This window comes from Amia ocellicauda, chromosome 15, assembly GCF_036373705.1.
Source record: "Amia ocellicauda isolate fAmiCal2 chromosome 15, fAmiCal2.hap1, whole genome shotgun sequence".
NCBI classification, from domain to species: Eukaryota; Metazoa; Chordata; class Actinopteri; order Amiiformes; family Amiidae; genus Amia; species Amia ocellicauda.
Genome location: NC_089864.1, coordinates 21,914,190 through 21,931,790, shown reverse-complemented (window position 1 = coordinate 21,931,790; position 17,601 = coordinate 21,914,190). Strand labels below are relative to the sequence as shown.

At 37.0% G+C, this 17,601-nt stretch overlaps 1 protein-coding gene across 10 annotated transcripts in view; it reads left to right on the top strand.

Moving 5' to 3' along the window:
* c2cd5 (C2 calcium dependent domain containing 5) overlaps positions 1-16,956 on the top strand; it is a 33,819-nt gene extending 16,863 nt beyond the window's left edge. For 3 of the 10 annotated variants that reach the window (XM_066723949.1, XM_066723957.1, XM_066723956.1), the window contains 18 exons: positions 3,291-3,405; positions 3,651-3,839; positions 4,354-4,545; positions 4,757-4,943; positions 5,220-5,384; positions 5,823-5,873; positions 7,197-7,337; positions 7,638-7,701; positions 7,876-7,937; positions 8,035-8,133; positions 8,417-8,506; positions 8,895-8,982; positions 11,998-12,090; positions 13,769-13,816; positions 13,989-14,090; positions 14,986-15,176; positions 15,409-15,555; positions 15,676-16,956. In XM_066723949.1, the coding sequence (XP_066580046.1) occupies positions 3,291-3,405; positions 3,651-3,839; positions 4,354-4,545; positions 4,757-4,943; positions 5,220-5,384; positions 5,823-5,873; positions 7,197-7,337; positions 7,638-7,701; positions 7,876-7,937; positions 8,035-8,133; positions 8,417-8,506; positions 8,895-8,982; positions 11,998-12,090; positions 13,769-13,816; positions 13,989-14,090; positions 14,986-15,176; positions 15,409-15,555; positions 15,676-15,807 (2,156 nt within the window). In that variant the 3' untranslated portion in view covers positions 15,808-16,956. The remainder of the gene's footprint in view (positions 1-3,290; positions 3,406-3,650; positions 3,840-4,353; positions 4,546-4,756; positions 4,944-5,219; positions 5,385-5,822; positions 5,874-7,196; positions 7,338-7,637; positions 7,702-7,875; positions 7,938-8,034; positions 8,134-8,416; positions 8,507-8,894; positions 8,983-11,997; positions 12,091-13,768; positions 13,817-13,988; positions 14,091-14,985; positions 15,177-15,408; positions 15,556-15,675) is intronic. The other 7 variants (XM_066723959.1, XM_066723955.1, XM_066723958.1 and 4 more) reach the window with 5 other exon arrangements.
* The last annotated feature ends 645 nt before the right edge of the window (positions 16,957-17,601 follow it).

The window sequence follows — 17,601 nt, the reverse complement described above, 5'->3', positions numbered from 1 at the left end:
TTTTTCATATCTTAAATGCCATAATATTTCCATATTATAGATGGGATTAATTAATCGTACATTGTCAGTCAAAACAGTTATAATATGCACTGAAATATTAGTTAGACTTGAAGTGGCACATTTTTTCAAACTTGAGTTTTTAGTTACAGTTTCTATAGTAATAATACAGTTTTGAATCTCAACTTGAAGAAACCATGCATTGACCTCCATATCTCTGAAATTTATATTATTATGTATAATAATTCTTAAATTTCTTTTGTCTTGACATGTTCTTAAAAAGTTACAAAATGTAACATTAAAATTACATTTCATATGTCATATGAAGTGCATACCTTATAATATTGTTTTTCTTTTAATTCTGTAATTTCATATTTTAAATAAATGCATAATAATAACTTGCTGAAATCTCCAAGCCAAAAATAGTATTGATCAATGAACATTGTCCTATAGCATATAGTACTGAAGCTATGCTGTGATTTGAAAAGAATATAGACAACATTTGAGTTTGTTCAAATGTCCTGTGATTGAAGGATGCCACGTAATTTAAACAATATATACAATTCAGATGATACTAGCAAACCATAATAAACAAGACCAGCCTAATTATATTAATTTAGCATCACAACAGACCATGCAGAAACTTATCAGTCTCATCAAGTTACTCTGCTAGTATTTTGTAACCTTCCCTAATTTCATACAATGTGGTGATTTAACAAACTGTCAACTTTCTGGTCAATATTGACACCAGGCTATGGAGATATTAAATGTAGAAGTGCATGTAAAAGCTCTTTATTTTCTTTTATTGTATTATTATTTTAAAATTTATTTTTAATTTTTCAGATTTAGGATCATAACTTCTTTAACCATTTCAGTGAGCTGCCATACTTTTCAGTCTGTTCTGTCACGTGACTCAAGCATGCGCCAAGATAACCCACCATTTCTGGCTACTGTTTGCTGACTCTGCTTTGGGCATTCCTCTTGCACTTAAAGCTTAATGCCTTCCCAAAGAGCATCTTGAAGAAAACTGCCAGGAATAATATATATATTTGTATAAAATGGGCATGTGCATTCCTGCATCCCAAGGGCCGTATTCATATAGTGATGGTAACTTGAACCAAGGCACAAGTTACCTCAGATCCAGATGCAGGCATAATGAGTGTTTATTATTATTGGTCTGTTTCAATGTCTACGAGATTCTTCAAATCATTACAAATCTGCTAATGGACAAAAACTTGGTTGAATTTGCACTGCACTTCTTTGAAATATAGATTGAAGACCATGTGAAACAATGAGAACCTGAATGTTATTACTGTATCCACATGAAATCTGCTTCATACTTTCTTCTGGGCTACAGCTGTATCTAATTTTAATGTATGCTAAAAAAACAACTACCAAAAAAGCATGTTACCTGTAGAATAAATATATTCTATATTGGGATGCATCGATACCACCGAGACCGAGTACAAATACGAGTATTTACATTTGGGTACTTGCCAATACCGAGTACTGATACCAAGTACTTAATAAGGCAGTATCCCATAAAAATTACAATTACCATCAAAGTGCAATGCATTTGAAGAAAGTTTTTATTTGTCAGATGCACTCTGGTTGATACAAAATAAAATATAAATAATATCTGAGTATTAAATAAAATGTATAACAGGAGGCTTTTTCTGACATCCATTCTGACACTGGCACTGTCTCCACATATCAATTAAATGTGTAACTCACTGAATAGCAGTACTGCACCACAAAGCCTGCTGTAACAGAACGACTGAAATAGAATTTTTGATGAATAGAATAATCTCGGTATGATCAGCTGTAAGCTTACATATGAACCAGCATGAATACATAATGTGCAGGACACCAGGTGAATATTTGTAGTTTGTGGTCACTCAATTAAAGTTTTTTGTTGTTGTTGTACATGTTGTACATACAATATAAACATAAATAACCAGTTAGAAAAATTGCATAAAACGAAAGTGCTTTGAAATGGCTCCGTCTTACAGCTGTGTATCAATGCAGAAAACGTGCTTTTCAAATCTACAGTGCCCTACACTAATACAAAACTTAGCACATGATCAAACAGCTGACTGATCAAGGCATTGATCCAGAGACTTGGGTTTGCAACAAGATCATTTAGACATTAAGGAATATTCCCTAATCTAAATCAAGAGACAGACCGTGTGTAATTTGTAACTGAACATGCATATTGCTGAGGAAGTGCGTGACGAAAAGACGCGCTCCGCCATGAAGTGGTATCGGTGAGTGGTATCGGAAAATTTCTACGAGTACGAGTACATGAGCACAGTATCGGCCCATATCGGTGCATCCCTAATTCTATATATGTGTAGATAAATGGTAGCTTTATATGCTGTTGTGCTGCAAATGGATTTACAGTTTGTGTAAAGCAGCAGATATCCAAATTAGAATACTGAATAAAGCTGCCATATTGTTTATTTGACTGCTGGGTACCGAGGAAAGTATTGGATTGAGTTTGATTCGATATTTGCTCATCAAAATGATAGACAATTTTCTGTACTACTTTGCAATTCTTACTGTTTTTATTCAAACCATAAACTGTATCTGGGTTGTTATCCAAAATGTGTGGGGAGCACACAAGTAAGTTTTCTTGATTGCAATCCCTCTCCATTCTCTAGAGATTTTCATCTCTTGATGAGAATCTAAGTGATCAATGAATATGGCCCTTACCCCACAGCCAAGGTCCTGATAAAACATCCCTGTGAAACTGTGTGGCTGTCCTGTAAGAAAAGTCTGCTGTCATGGATATATTATGCAAAGATCTTTATTTATTGATTTTATTTTTTGCAGTTTGTATAATTTTCATTACACTGTATTTCCTTTTTTTTTTTTTTTTTTTTTTTTTAATTCAAAAATATAATGTACTTAAAACTAAATTTACATAGAAGGACCTGAGACATTGATTGTTTCTCATTAAGTGCAAATACTTAATGACATCACATTCAGTTCCTCTCTCTTGAGATTGTTTCTAACGTGCATAGCTTCATGATATGAAGTTAAAATGATCAGCAAAGTTGATGTTGCAATGCCATTGAATTGCATCAATGGGGATTATATATCATGAATAAAAACATAAAAATAAAAAAAACTGTTTATTTTGCATAATAATGTATAAATGAATTTGCCATAATATAGCTGATCACTACAAACACTTTCCTCTGAGGAATATTAAGCCAGGCCTGTGTGTTTCATGCAAGAAGTAAAAGTAAGTGAGAGTGTTAAAAGTCAGCTTTACCTTTATCTTCCAGATGAACCTGAAACTCGTGACGCCTGGTGGGAAGAGATCAGACAAGAGATCAAATCTCATGCCAAAGCTCTGGGATGTCACGCTGTGGTTGGTTACAGCGAAACAACAAGCATCTGGTATGTAAGGAGCTCAAGCGTTTTTTAGCATCAGACCGAGGTTGTAAGACACATCCCCTTTATATACTATGATACTGATAACAGACACTAGCGTGTCTAGTATCAAGGCACTCTGTGAAATTATTAATTCTGTTGCCTGCCTAGGAGTCATGTGTTTTGGTCATTCTACATATAAAAAGGTTTTGTAGTAAAGATGAATGAATTTGTTTATTTCCCCTATTTGTATTTATCTTTTTCTCCTGCAGTGAAGAAGTTTGCATCCTTTCTGCATCTGGCACAGCAGCAGTTCTTAATCCCAAGTTCCTCCAAGATGGCTGCTTGGACAGCTGCAGTGAACACAGGTTGTCAAGGCAGCCTACCTTCTTTTCCACAGGGTCAGAGAAGGGAGAGTTTGATATTTTCCTTCAGAGCAAGGATAGTTCTTCCATGTTAGGGTAGGTTACAGAGCTACAATTCAGGACACGGGACCGAATCCTTAACTCTACTAATATTCTTTGGTATGTGCGCCATGTCTTGTTCTATTCATTTTTAGAATCTATTCCAAGATGGCTCTCATTACTAACCAAATAATACTGATGAATCCTTTGTGTTTTTAATTGTGTTACAAACGTACTCCTTAGAGTCCCAAACTAATTCTCTAATTGACATGTCAAAAATAATTTGATGTGATTCATAGCGGGGCAGGAAAGAAACATAAGTGCTGTAACTATTCTTCCCCATTTGTAAAGCATTTTTATTTAGCTAATTCTTAGCTAAATTCATTAAAATCAATTACATTTTTAATGTTTTTATATTGTTGTTGCCGTGGTTATATGAATTAACCGGTGTAGTTAGAGATTACAATGAATATATCAGTGATATTAAAGTAACTTGTGATTTATATACAGTCATTGGTAAATTGCTAACCAGTTCAACAGTGTAATGGCGTTGTGGTCTTTGTCTTTGCAGATTGGAGGAGCCCTCCCCTCCCAGCTGTGGATTTTGCCATATTCCCTATGACGAGCTGAACATGCCATTCCCCGCACATCTCACGTACTGCTTCAACTGTCGGAGGCAGAAGGTCCCCGATGTGCTCTTCACCACAATGGACCTGCCACTAGAGGCTGCAGTCACTGGAAAGGGGTGTCTCATTCAGGCCAGGTAGTTGCCTCGCTCTTATTCTTTCAGTCTGTCAAGCTCTTCTTCATTAGTAAACTTACATCCTCTGTGTGAACTTGTTTTGAGGTATTTGCTTATTTCTTAGAAAACAAAAACATGCAAAGAATAATGGCAAATTAAAGGTGTTGCTTAGAGGGTGCATTCAGATCAATTTGCTGCATTAAGGCTTTATATGTTCTTGTTGCTCTCTCAGGTTATGTCGTCTGAAGAAGAAGGCTCAGGGGGAGGCAAATGCCACCGCCATCAGTAACTTGCTTCCCTTCATGGAGTATGAGCTCCACACGCAGCTGATGAACAAGCTCAAACTTCGGGGCATGAACGCACTCTTTGGGCTCAGGATCCAGATCAGTGTTGGGGAGAACATGCTGGTCGGGCTAGCTGTGAGTGTTTCACTGTCTGATGTGTTTTTCCTGTGATTTTTTTTTGGATGAAGGTAAAACCCCATTACTACAAGCAACGTGGATCCCTGAAGATGGGTTTGAAATGCAAGTCCACCCTGCATGAATGGACTGAGTCATATTGCATGTTATCAGCATTGACTTTTTAAAATGTTTTGGGAGGTGCAAATTTGAACATTTGAAGGCTGTTAAATATATTTGTATACAAATCAGACATTTTAACGCATTTCTCTTGTTCTTTTTCTTGGTGACCTGTAGTCTGCCACAGGGGTGTATTTGACGGCTCTGCCCACTCCTGGGGGGATTCAGATCGCAGGGAAAACGCCAAGTGACATTTCTTATGAGCAGCATATATCAAACATGCAAAAGAAGATCAACGAGACCATCGCCAAAAACAAGGAGCTGTATGAGATAATCCCCCCGGTAAGTAAGAAGGCGTTATGCATTCTCGTTATAATGACCTCAGTTAGAACTGAATGAACGGCAAGTGCAAGGTTTTGTTACTGGAAGGATCATAACCACTATCAAATTCCTTGAATGAAAAATCAATATCTTAAAAGTTTCAGGTAATGTAGCTAATTGTTTGGATGAAATAAATCCTCATACTTTGCCTTTGCCTGGTTTAACGGGAACGTTTTATGTTTCCCTGTTGTAATAATTTCAGGCAATTATATGGCTGTGTACTTGCACAACGACCTTCACAATCAGTTCTGCTCTCTCACTGTCTGCTGGCAGCTACCATGACAAATTAAAAGCCTTTAAAAGCAGCCTCTGTGAATTGCTGAAATATTTATACTTGTATTTTTTAATAATATGTAGGTCTAATTAAACCTTTTTTTTTTTTTTTTTTAACTCATAAAGAAATTGTTTACCATGGATCCAGAAGTGTCTGCATTCAAAGGCACTAATACGGTACATACTTTGTGGCAACGATGTTAAGCATGCTCGTTTTGGGATTGTGGCACAGTGAAGCATGTCACAAACCACTCACAAACGTTTTTTGTTTTAATAAATCTTGGTAAGACAAGCCTTTACCATAATTATGGAACACTGACTACTTACTTGACTAATATTTTTCTTGACCTTTTCCATATTTGGTGTGGAAAATTACATGCACACAAATGTATCTAAAAACATATTTTTAACACACTGACACACTTTCCAATGTTTATAAGGTACTAACAGAATATATGCAAAATGGTTAAGATTTGATTGGTTTATTCAATTATTTTAAATCTCTTGACAACCACCTCTGGGATTCTGAATGTGATTGCTTTCTAAAAAATGATTTAAACATTAAGATAAGATATGCGTGTAGTCAGTAAGTAACATTTAATTTATATCATGTTTAAATAAAAACTTAATAGGTTTAGAAGACACCCAGCTTTCCTTCAACAAAGTAGAGTTGGAAAAGTTATAGTATTTTTCAAATCCTCAAGGCATTTGTTAAGGAATGTAACCCATACAAACCTCTTTGGAAGTATCTATCATGGCAGTGTCAGTGGGAGATTGTGTATACTGTTAATTATGAAGTGAACAATATGTGAGAAACATTTCCTACATGTAGATAGAATAACAAGTGACTAAGAATATAAAACGTAAATATCTGCAATGCTGGGAAAGTTATTCCTATTTTTAATATATAATGCTGGCACTTCTGTAGTTAGAAATATAATGGCGTGGTATATAGTGCAAAACCTCAAATGTAATGTCTTTGCAATGAGGAAATTCCTTCCTGAATCGACACCACAAAACTTTCCTGGAGAAGGATGTCAGCGAGGAGAAACGAATAAGAATGTAACTGATTGTACTGTACCAAACTTGGGCATTTAAAAGACTGAGACATTAAAACCACAATACAGCTTGTTTTCAATTAGTGTTCTGGTAGTTCACCCTCGTTTGTGGCTCAGTGCTCCTAACCCACAAGACAGTCAGGTGATTTGGCCAGGATCCCACTGACACACTCGCCAGGAGCTCACCAGGAATGCGTTCTGCCTTCTGTTAAATATTCATGGCCCACCCCAAGTTTTTCTTTACAACCTTTAGGTTGAAATGACTCTATTTGAAGCATGCACCAATGTACATCTGTTACCACTGTATTTTTACTGTTATCTACTGATAATAATTTACAGCTAACCATTTTGTACCTAAGGTGTGAAAAAAATATGTTTTCAGTGTGTGAGCATAAAACAACTTGGTTCATAACCACGAGTTTCCCCATGCTTGTGAATTCAGGAAAGCATTGACGAAATGATTGGGTCGCCCATACCAGAACCACGCCAGCGTTCCCGGCTCTTCAGATCGCACTCGGAGAGTTCTGATGAGGTGTCAGAACTGGATTTGTCCCATGGCAAGAAGGATGCTTTTGTCCTGGAGGTAAGGCCTTTAATAACAAGGGCTACTTGCAATGTCAAATCACACTTCAATACATTTCTTTAACTGAAAATGGAAGATGAGTTAAGTGCTCTGCTTGAAGTAGTAAAGGCTTTTTTAATGCATTGCAGTGAATTTTTATTTTATGCTGATATTCTGGAGTGTTGAATCGTGATAAAAACATTATTTACATGAATATGAACACAAGAAAGTTTCCATACAGAAGCCGCTTTGTTTTTTTCAGTTAAGACATGCTACCCTAGTTTTATATGGAGCTACAATGCCTGAGTGTTCTCATTGCAGATTGATGATGCTGATGCAGTAGAAGATATCCATTCTTTGCTGACTGACGCCCCGCTGCCAACAGGTATGGAAGCAGGGAGCAAAATACGTACCTTCAGTTGCCTCACTTTTAAATTCCTTGAGATATATTTCCTGAGACTTGCATTCCTTGAGGCGTATTTCTTATGTTTGTATAACATAATCTGAGTTTATGTTATTGCTTTGAGCTCTAGTTGACTTGTTTATTTCTTCTGCCTAGGATTCTATAGTTGCAACACAGAGATAATGCCAGGGATTTACAACTGGACATCGGGTGTACAGGTGACACATTCTCATCTCTTTCAAAATTACAAGAACAGAATAATAACAACATCATAGTTCATTTCCCAGCTTTAAAACTTTTTGCTTTGTTTCATAGATGTTTACCTCAGTGAGAGTATTCAGGCTGAACAACACCAATCTGACGAATCAAGGACTCAACAAGATTTTTAATGATCTCTGTGAGAATCTGCTGAAGGTATTCTTCCTGCTTTTGCATTGAACACTTTTATTTGGGTTGCCATGCTTTTCTTAGCTACATCAAATTTGAGTAGCATTACCTGTTCGTTTGAGCAAGATGTCATAAAACCTAAACTATTTAATGGATGCTCTTGCTCAGAAATGGAGGAGAGTTCCTATTTCCAAAATCATATTTTCCTGTTAAGTCAAAAGTGACACTGCTAAAGGAATGTAATCATGTCATCACAAGGTGTTTCTTCAGAAACTGCTGTGGGATTAAAACTGGTATGTTTGCCTTCCAGAGTCTGTATTTTAAGCTGCGCTCCATGATTCCTTGCTGTCTTTGCCATGTGAACTTCGCTGTGGCTGTACCGGAGGATGAACTTATTCAGGTTTACTAGATCTGTTCTTGATTGTGTTTGTGTTCATTTTTTGCATGCCATGGACATCCTTTATGTGTGTTAAGTGCTCGTTGATTATTGGTTAAGTACCTTAAATTTACCAGTTGTGAAATTCAAAGGGGTGTATTTAAAAAGATAAAATATTCACAATGTTTTGATACATACGTTGATAGTTTGTGAAAAGTAAAAAAGTAAAAGCTTAAGCTGTCAATTTGAACTGATTTAAAATCAATTAACGGAAGCTTTTTCTTTTCATCTTACACCAGTGAAGAAATTATAGTTACTTTGCTTATTGACTGCAGCACTGAACTGGAGGTAGAGGAACATTGGATTAAATTGTCAATTCTCACATCAAAGTTTTCCTGTGGTTTTCTTTCAGGTTGCTGTCACTGCAGTCGCAATGACTTTTGACAAAGACCAAGCCCAAGAGAATCTGAAACTTTACGTGGATAAGACACTTATGAAAGGTATGTCTTCTTTAGTTTTAATTTTGTTTTTAACATAGTGATACACATTTGAACATGGTTTAATTTCACATTTTTATTTCTGCTCTCCCTCTCCATGAGCCTGGGACTTTTGCAAAGGTATTAAAAAGACGATTGTTCTGTATTCATTGAGGTTTTTTTGTTTGTTTACCTAAATTAATATCTTAGACCTGCCTTGGTAGTTAAGATAGTGTATTTTTCAGTTTTCTAGGTGGAACACATTTTTCTAATCATTCTTTCCATCCTGCTTATGTAAAAGACCCTCTTTGGAGTGATACCTTAGATGACCTACTAGCATGCACAATATGGACATGTATGGTTGACACTTTATATAGGGAGAAAAAGACCTGGTTATTTTCGAGGTCTAAATTAAACCTACTTAAAATAAGAAAATGCCTTTTATCATTTGTAGTAATATCAGAAATGAACTGCACACAATGGCAGGATTGTAGAAACATTACAATAAATAGCATTCAAACAGTGACATGTATATGTGTATAAATCTGTTTATAATAAAATGATCTATAAGGAAAACAACCCTTGAGATTTACCTAAAGCAGGAAGGCAGCATTTGTATATGCTTTAATGTAATGTGGGTAGCAGGTGTTTTTAAAATGCCTTGCCAGTTTTCCTATATGCATTGTTGGAATTCAAGAAGTCAAGAAGCTATTAAATGTGTGTATATATATATATATATATAACAAAAAAATCCAGAAAAACGCATTTCAAAAAAGTTATAAATTGATTTGCATGTTAATGAGGGAAATAAGTATTTGACCCCTTCGACTTAGTACTTGGTGGCAAAACCCTTGTTGGCAATCACAGAGGTCAGACGTTTCTTGTAGTTGGCCACCAGGTTTGCACACATCTCAGGAGGGATTTTGTCCCACTCCTCTTTGCAGATCCTCTCCAAGTCATTAAGGTTTCGAGGCAGACGTTTGGCAACTCGAACCTTCAGCTCCGTCCACAGATTTTCTATGGGATTAAGGTCTGGAGACTGGCTAGGCCACTCCAGGACCTTAATGTGCTTCTTCTTGAGCCACTCCTTTGTTGCCTTGGCTGTGTGTTTTGGGTCATTGTCATGCTGGAATACCCATCCACAACCCATTTTCAATGCCCTGGCTGAGGGAAGGAGGTTCTCACCCAAGATTTGACGGTACATGGCCCCGTCCATCGTCCCTTTGATGCGGTGCAGTTGTCCTGTCCCCTTAGCAGAAAAACACCCCCAAAGCATAATGTTTCCACCTCCATGTTTGACGGTGGGGATGGTGTTCTTGGGGTCATTCCTCCTCCTCCAAACACGGCGAGTTGAGTTGATGCCAAAGAGCTTGATTTTGGTCTCATCTGACCACAACACTTTCACCCAGTTCTCCTCTGAATCATTCAGATGTTCATTGGCAAACTTCAGACGGGCCTGTACATGTGCTTTCTTGAGCAGGGGGACCTTGCGGGCGCTGCAGGATTTCAGTCCTTCACGGCGTAGTGTTACCAATTGTTTTCTTGGTGACTATGGTCCCAGCTGCCTTGAGATCATTAACAAGATCCTCCCGTGTAGTTCTGGGCTGATTCCTCACCGTTCTCATGATCATTGAAACTCCACGAGGTGAGATCTTGCATGGAGCCCCAGACCGAGGGAGACTGACAGTTATTTTGTGTTTCTTCCATTTGCGAATAATCGCACCAACTGTTGTCACCTTCTCACCAAGCTGCTTGGCGATGGTCTTGTAGCCCATTCCAGCCTTGTGTAGGTCTACAATCTTGTCCCTGACATCCTTGGACAGCTCTTTGGTCTTGGCCATGGTGGAGAGTTTGGAATCTGATTGATTGATTGCTTCTGTGGACAGGTGTCTTTTATACAGGTAACGAGCTGAGATTAGGAGCAGTCCCTTTAAGAGAGTGCTCCTAATCTCAGCTCGTTACCTGTATAAAAGACACCTGGGAGCCAGAAATCTTGCTGATTGATAGGGGATCAAATACTTATGTCCCTCATTAACATGCAAATCAATGATTAATTTTTGTTGAAATGCGTTTTTCTGGATTTTTTTGTTATTCTGTCTCTCACTGTTAAAATACACCTACCATTAAAATTATAGACTGATCATTTATTTGTCAGTGGGCAAACGTACAAAATCAGCAGGGGATCAAATACTTTTTTCCTTCACTGTGTGTGTGTGTGTGTGTGTGTGTGTGTGTGTGTGTATCTCATATATATATATATATATATATATATATATATATATATATATATATATATATATATATGAGAGAGAGAGAGAGAGAGAGAGAGAGAGAGAGAGAGAGAGAGAAGTCCAACATTAAAGGTTCTTACTGTGTGATATAATCAAATAATCAACAATTAAAAATGTAAATGTACGCTGTGGTCTTAAATACTGAGTGGCATCTGTGTGACCTTCTCTTATAGTAGTCAGCAAATCCAGAAGTGCACCCACCACCTTGAAATGGCAGAAAAAATTTTTTTTAATAATAAAGAAATGTTCAGGTTTTCTCTCCCACTACGGTTCCGGCGTGTTCCGGCCCAGTTCCACCACTGCCTATAAGCTCATGCAAACGTCATGTGTATTCATTGATGGTTGCTTTATTATTCACGCCACGTTTAAACACAGAACCTCTATTAAGAAAGATCGGAACGCGCAATGTAAAATGCATGAGAGTTGAGTGTGAAGAGGAGATGGATGTTCGAGCTCATCCAAATTTGCATTGACTGCAGGTACAAGAGAAGTGCGTGTGCTTCTTCGGAAGAAATACATAAATGAGTAGAAGAATAGTGACAGATCAAGGCCCAGTGCTGTTGTGATTGCCTAGTGCTTGTTTATGCACCTTGAAATGTGACTGAAGGGTTATGCTTTTTTGATGGTGCTTTCAAAAAGGATTATTCAACGATGAGTGTCTTCCTGATATGAGAGAGCAGAGAGGAATAGATTCAGATGTGACCTCATTAACTCGTTAACGGCATTTCGCTTTCTATTCCACTTCAAGTGATCACGGAGAACGAGGAACAGCTGCAGTTCCCGTTAGAGCTGTGTTCAGACTCGCAATCTGGAAACCCCTTCTCTCCCATCAAAGGCACAGGTAGGCCTGTCAAACACCTTTAAATAACCAGTCATTACAGATAAACAATGTGTGTGTGTGTGTGTGTGTGTGTGTATATATATATATATAAATTTAAATAACTACTTCCTAAACTTGACTCAAATAAGAACAATATCTTGATTCTAGAGAACTGAATGTTGCCTGCTTTGCAAGATGATTGGATTTTTGATTTGCATTACTTTGTGCTGCCAGAAGGTGTCACTTTTTAACTTTATCTATTTTACCAGCTTGGCCAGTATAGGAAACTTTAGAAAACTACTCTTTATCTGAAATAAAGAGTACTGTGAATGCACATTTTTTGGCATTAGGCAAATGCAGGTATAGGAAGTCTTGTTTTTTCAATTATTAAATAGTTGAAAATATATCTCTGTATTAAAGACATCTTTAGTCTTTCGTGTGTCTAGGTGCATTGTGGAAATTATTATAGTGTAAATATGTATGTAATATATATGTAAATTTCAAAAACAAAATTACTACCAATAGCAAATTTCAATCTTAACAATTTAAAAACACTGAAATCATGTTTATTTTCTGAAATGATTTATTTCCTACATAGGACATATTAAACTGCTGAACAAACATAAAAGTTTGCTGAACTAACTTTAGTGACACAAGTCTACCTCAAGCTTTCCACATCTGGTGGCAAAATCAATGAGCGAGTTCTTAAATTAAATCAAAGAGCTGATTTTCAGCTTGTGAGCCGAGGTAACTTTTAACGTGATATAAATCGTGAAAGATGTATCATGTTTCCCCGAACCCATCTAATCCACCCGCAAAGAAAGGAAAACAAAACAAAAAGTGTAATGCTACCAGTACGATTTGGGATTATTTTGGATTCTTGTGCAATGAAGAGGGCCAGGTAGCTGACAAAAGAAAGCCAAAATGCAGAAAATGTCTGAAATAAATTCATATATATATATATATATAATCAGATATTATTTGAGGGGAAACATTAACAATAAACACAAATGTTGACTAGTACCAAAATTCCTTAAATTCCAGCCCTGGTTATCAACATTGTTTTTATTTAAAGAGATATGTGATTGTGTTAGGGATGTACATGCTGACTTTAAACATTTTAAATGTTTGTTTCATTGCAGTTGTAGGGCTGGTATATTCTCAGTTGTTTTTACTATGTTCGGTAGCTCAGTTGTGATGAATGTGATGCTGTCTGTATAATGGGGCTGTTATATAAAGTTTCTGAGAGCTATACTACAGTTCAGTGAACATACAGAGCAGACAGTGGGAATGAATTGGATAAGGTCTGTTGAAGAGAGTATCATGCCTCTGTGAGGACTAGGGTACGTAAGAGCACTTCCACCTACAGGAACACAGCCTGTTTTTTATTCATTCATCTTAAATAACTATTTATTTGATATATTTTCAGTGGATTTAAACTACAAAAATGATGATGCAATGAAAGCTCAGTTTCTTTGTTTATTAAGCCTTAGACATGGTGGAGCTACATTGTCATATTTATGAAAATCGCCCTCTGAATACAAATTGTAACCTAATGCCTGAGAAGAATGCATAGACTACTTGTAGTGTTCAGTGTGTTAGAGTCTTTGAACCAGTGCCAAACAGGTGGGCCTTCTGTTGCGCTGCTGTTAGTTAATGGCCGCACTTTATTTTAATTGAATCTTCTCTGTCTCGTTAGGGCTCCAGGAGAACGCAGGCATGCACATAGTCCCCAGTGCTCAGAGAGGTGAGTTGTCATTGCTCGGGCACATTCTCAGCAATTGGAAGAGGGTGCTTTAATTCTTTCTTTTCAGACAGATAATTGCTTCATCAGAGAAGCACTGAAGCAACAGACGTCATCCATATTTTTCTTTTTTTGTTTTTCTTTCTTTCTTTTTTTCTGTCTTATGTGTTTTCAGCCACCTCAGTTGATTACAGTTCCTTTGCAGACAGATGCAGCACCTGGATAGAGCTCATTAAACTGAAAGCTCAGACCATAAGACGAGGATCAATTAAGACAAGTAGGAGGTCATTGTTTCTAGCTCACTATGGTGATAATCTGAGCGGTACCTCTGATCCCCCAGTGGTGACGGGTGGACTTTGCTGCCCAGAAATGGCATTGCAGATCAAGCACAGCTGATTTCAGAGTGTGAAAGCTGAGGAATGCTCTCTTCCGGCTCTGCTACGGAGTAATGGTGTCCAAATGCTTCTCGCATGATTCTGTCATAAAGGCCATTTGAGATGATGAATAGAAGTAAATAAAATATGATTTCATGATTTACAAAGCCATGTCCCATTAACATGAATGATTAATAAGCTATATTGGTATAATGATTTATTTGGCAAAACCCATTTGTTTAGAAGAAAAAAGAAAAGAAAAAAGAACGTTACATTTTATTAAATGTAACATCTTTCACACTCTTGCTCCAAGAACTTTCTTTCAGCAGACAACTTTTGTGTTTTCTTCCTCATTCTGATTATTGTTGGTAAGCCATGGACATTAATTTGCCTACTGTGTCCGTTTCTGTCAAAACAGTTTATTTCAGTCTGTCTTTTTCTATTTACTGCATGCATGCATGATTACATTTTCCTTCATGCCAGGCCATGCTTGATGTTACATCGCTGAAGCTTCAAAGATTGCTGAATGCTGTCACAGAGCTATTCTACACTGAAAATCTATCTATCTATCCATCTATATATAAGTATATGTATATACATATGTATGTATGTATGTATGTATGTATGTATGTATGTATGTATGTATGTATGTATGTATGTATGTATATATATATATATATATATATATATATATATATATATATATATATATATATAATTTTAACTAACCAATGCCATGCTAGATTTGCAGTCTACTACATATTTGGTCTTTTGTGTTTATTTCTTACCTGTTTTTAGCCTCGTCACTTGAGAAAGCCAGTCCTGTGTCCGAAGGTCACTCACGTCTTCGCTCCACGACATCAAACACAGGCTGCACTGTCGCTGTGGTCAAAATGACCCCTCTGTCTTTCATCCCCGGCGCAAAAATTATCAAATATCTTGGCATCATTAATATGTTCTTCATCCGAGAGACCACGTCTTTACGTGAGGTGAGCAACTGTAGTGCAAAGTGTATATAATGTATTAATCTGGGACTGACTATGTAAATAAGGCTGTTTTTTGTAATGAATTTGCATGTGGCATTCAGCTTGTCTGGAGTGTGCTTTCTAAGTTTGCTTGCATTGTCTTGTATTGAGTGTGGAAGTCACATTTCCTTTCATTTGGTTTCCTTATCCTCCTCTTGGTCACATGTTAGTGAAGGTATGCTTTTGATTGACACAGGAGGGTGGTGTCAGTGGCTTTCTTCATGCGTTCATCGCTGAGGTGTTTGCGATGGTCAGAGCTCACGTCGCAGCGCTGGGCGGAAATGCTGTGGTCTCCTACATAATGAAGGAGTGCGTTTTCATGGAAAATCCAAACAAGAATCAGGTATAATCATGGCGGTTTTGGTCTTTTTTTTTTCTTCAGTAGTATTTGGATATGTATTCTGAATATGCATTGATTTATTAACATTTTTGTGTGTGTGTGTCTATTTACTTCATTACTCAGGCGCAGTGCCTTATAAACGTAAGCGGTGACGCAGTGATTTTTGTGAGAGAGTGTGACCTGGAAGCCCTGCCTGTACAGCCACAGACGTCCGCAGCACAGACTTCCAGCAGTGGAGGAGAAGTTCCCGCCTGAAGACCAGACTTCCTATTGGGCATCTAAATGAAAAGCAGTTCAGAGTTGTGGCTGCCTTAAATCCACATTGCTTCCAAGTTTAACACTCTTCTTCCCTTATAACCTGTAACCTCTTACAGAGGCCGAAATGGTGCCGATATATGCAGGGCTTATGAGGTGGGAATTTAGACTTATTAGTATGTGTATTTAAAAAAAAAAAAATACTCAAAAAGCTTCCTTATTTTTTTAGTTTAGATTGTAGACATTCCACTGTCTAGGCAGCTGCGTAGGCATCTTCAATATTCCATTAAAGACGTCCAGCGTTGAAACAGCTGATGCTTTATGTTGCGATATTGTCCTATAATAGTTCAGATTTTTATAGAAGCTCTTTTTTTTTTTTTTTTTTTTTCAGCAAACTTGGTTAAGAACAATGCAAAAATAAAGGGGTTAGGGGTAAATAAATCTAGCACACAACAGGGTTTTGTTATCTTTTGCTTCTTTGTTTTTAAAGTATCTTTAAAAACGGGTGTCACGGTAACTTCCCAGTTCTTTGTTCCTTGACTGTTTCACTGCTCACGGAACAACGTTCAGTGAAAGGCCACCACACAGCGGGACTTGTCGTGAACTGAAATGCTTACTGGTTATTTTTATAGCCAGGTACATATTGCTGTCGAGTTGGTAAAAAGCTTTACAGGAACCTAAGTCATGTGGTTCCAATAGCAGATTGCTTACTTCCTTGAAATCTCATGAATTTGTGTACTACTGAACCTTGATATTTTTAAATGATGTAAAATGCTGGAAATTCTTACTGCAGTAAGTTTTTCATATAGGTGCCACAGAAACATTTTGTGTAAATGTGTACTAAAATCAGATTGGTATTTTTGTAATTATGGAGTAATTAATTTGAATACAGTACATATGTTGCATGTGTATGTGCAATTTAATCATAAGGTTTGCATTTGTATTACATGTATGAGGTGTTGGTACATAGTGAATATATGTGTTGCTTAAGGTAATGCAGGTTCAATCCATTTGAGACTTGAATGTACATATAGAATATGTTGCTTTGTTTTAATTAGCAGCATGCTATCCTTTCCATTTGACCTAATTATGTGTTTATTGGCTTGAAGATGCTTTGATCTTGCACAATAAAATTATATGTGAAAGATACTATGCTTTATCAGACATTTAAATGTGTAATTTTTTTTTTTTTTTTCCTCATTTATTTTTCAATCTATTTTTGATGTTAACAGAGTCCTAATGACTCGGACCGAAGTGTCCTACTTGTCGATGTGTAGACATTTGCAACCTGAGAAACAAAGTAATGCAGGTGTTTGTGCTAAAACATTGTAGTTACCTTAACATATGAGGTGACAGTGTTGTTTGTAGACTCTTCATCTTGGTATGTTATGTTTTCAAGAGACTAAATATAATTGAAGTGCAAGTACTACATTTGTTATTAACTAGATAGATTCCTTCCATTGGTGCAGTAGGTCAAACTTTAACCCAGGTGTCGTACAAGTAGTCAGGACTTGGAGGCAGACTGACCACAGTTATTTTATGATTGGAGAGCAGGCCTGTAGAAGCAGGGCTTGTGTCAGAAGCCTATTTGTTATTTTGTTTTGAATGGAATTCAAAACAAATTACTGACATAATTCCTGTATAACAGCCACAACAGTGCAGTGGCCTTTTTGATCTTTTTTGGAGTTGTTGATGCGGTCTGGTTCTCCATAGATTGTCTAGGCAACATTTTTTTTAAAATCTTTATTGGCATTACATTGTGTCTTTGCTGGCTGGGCTTTGGTCACTGGCACC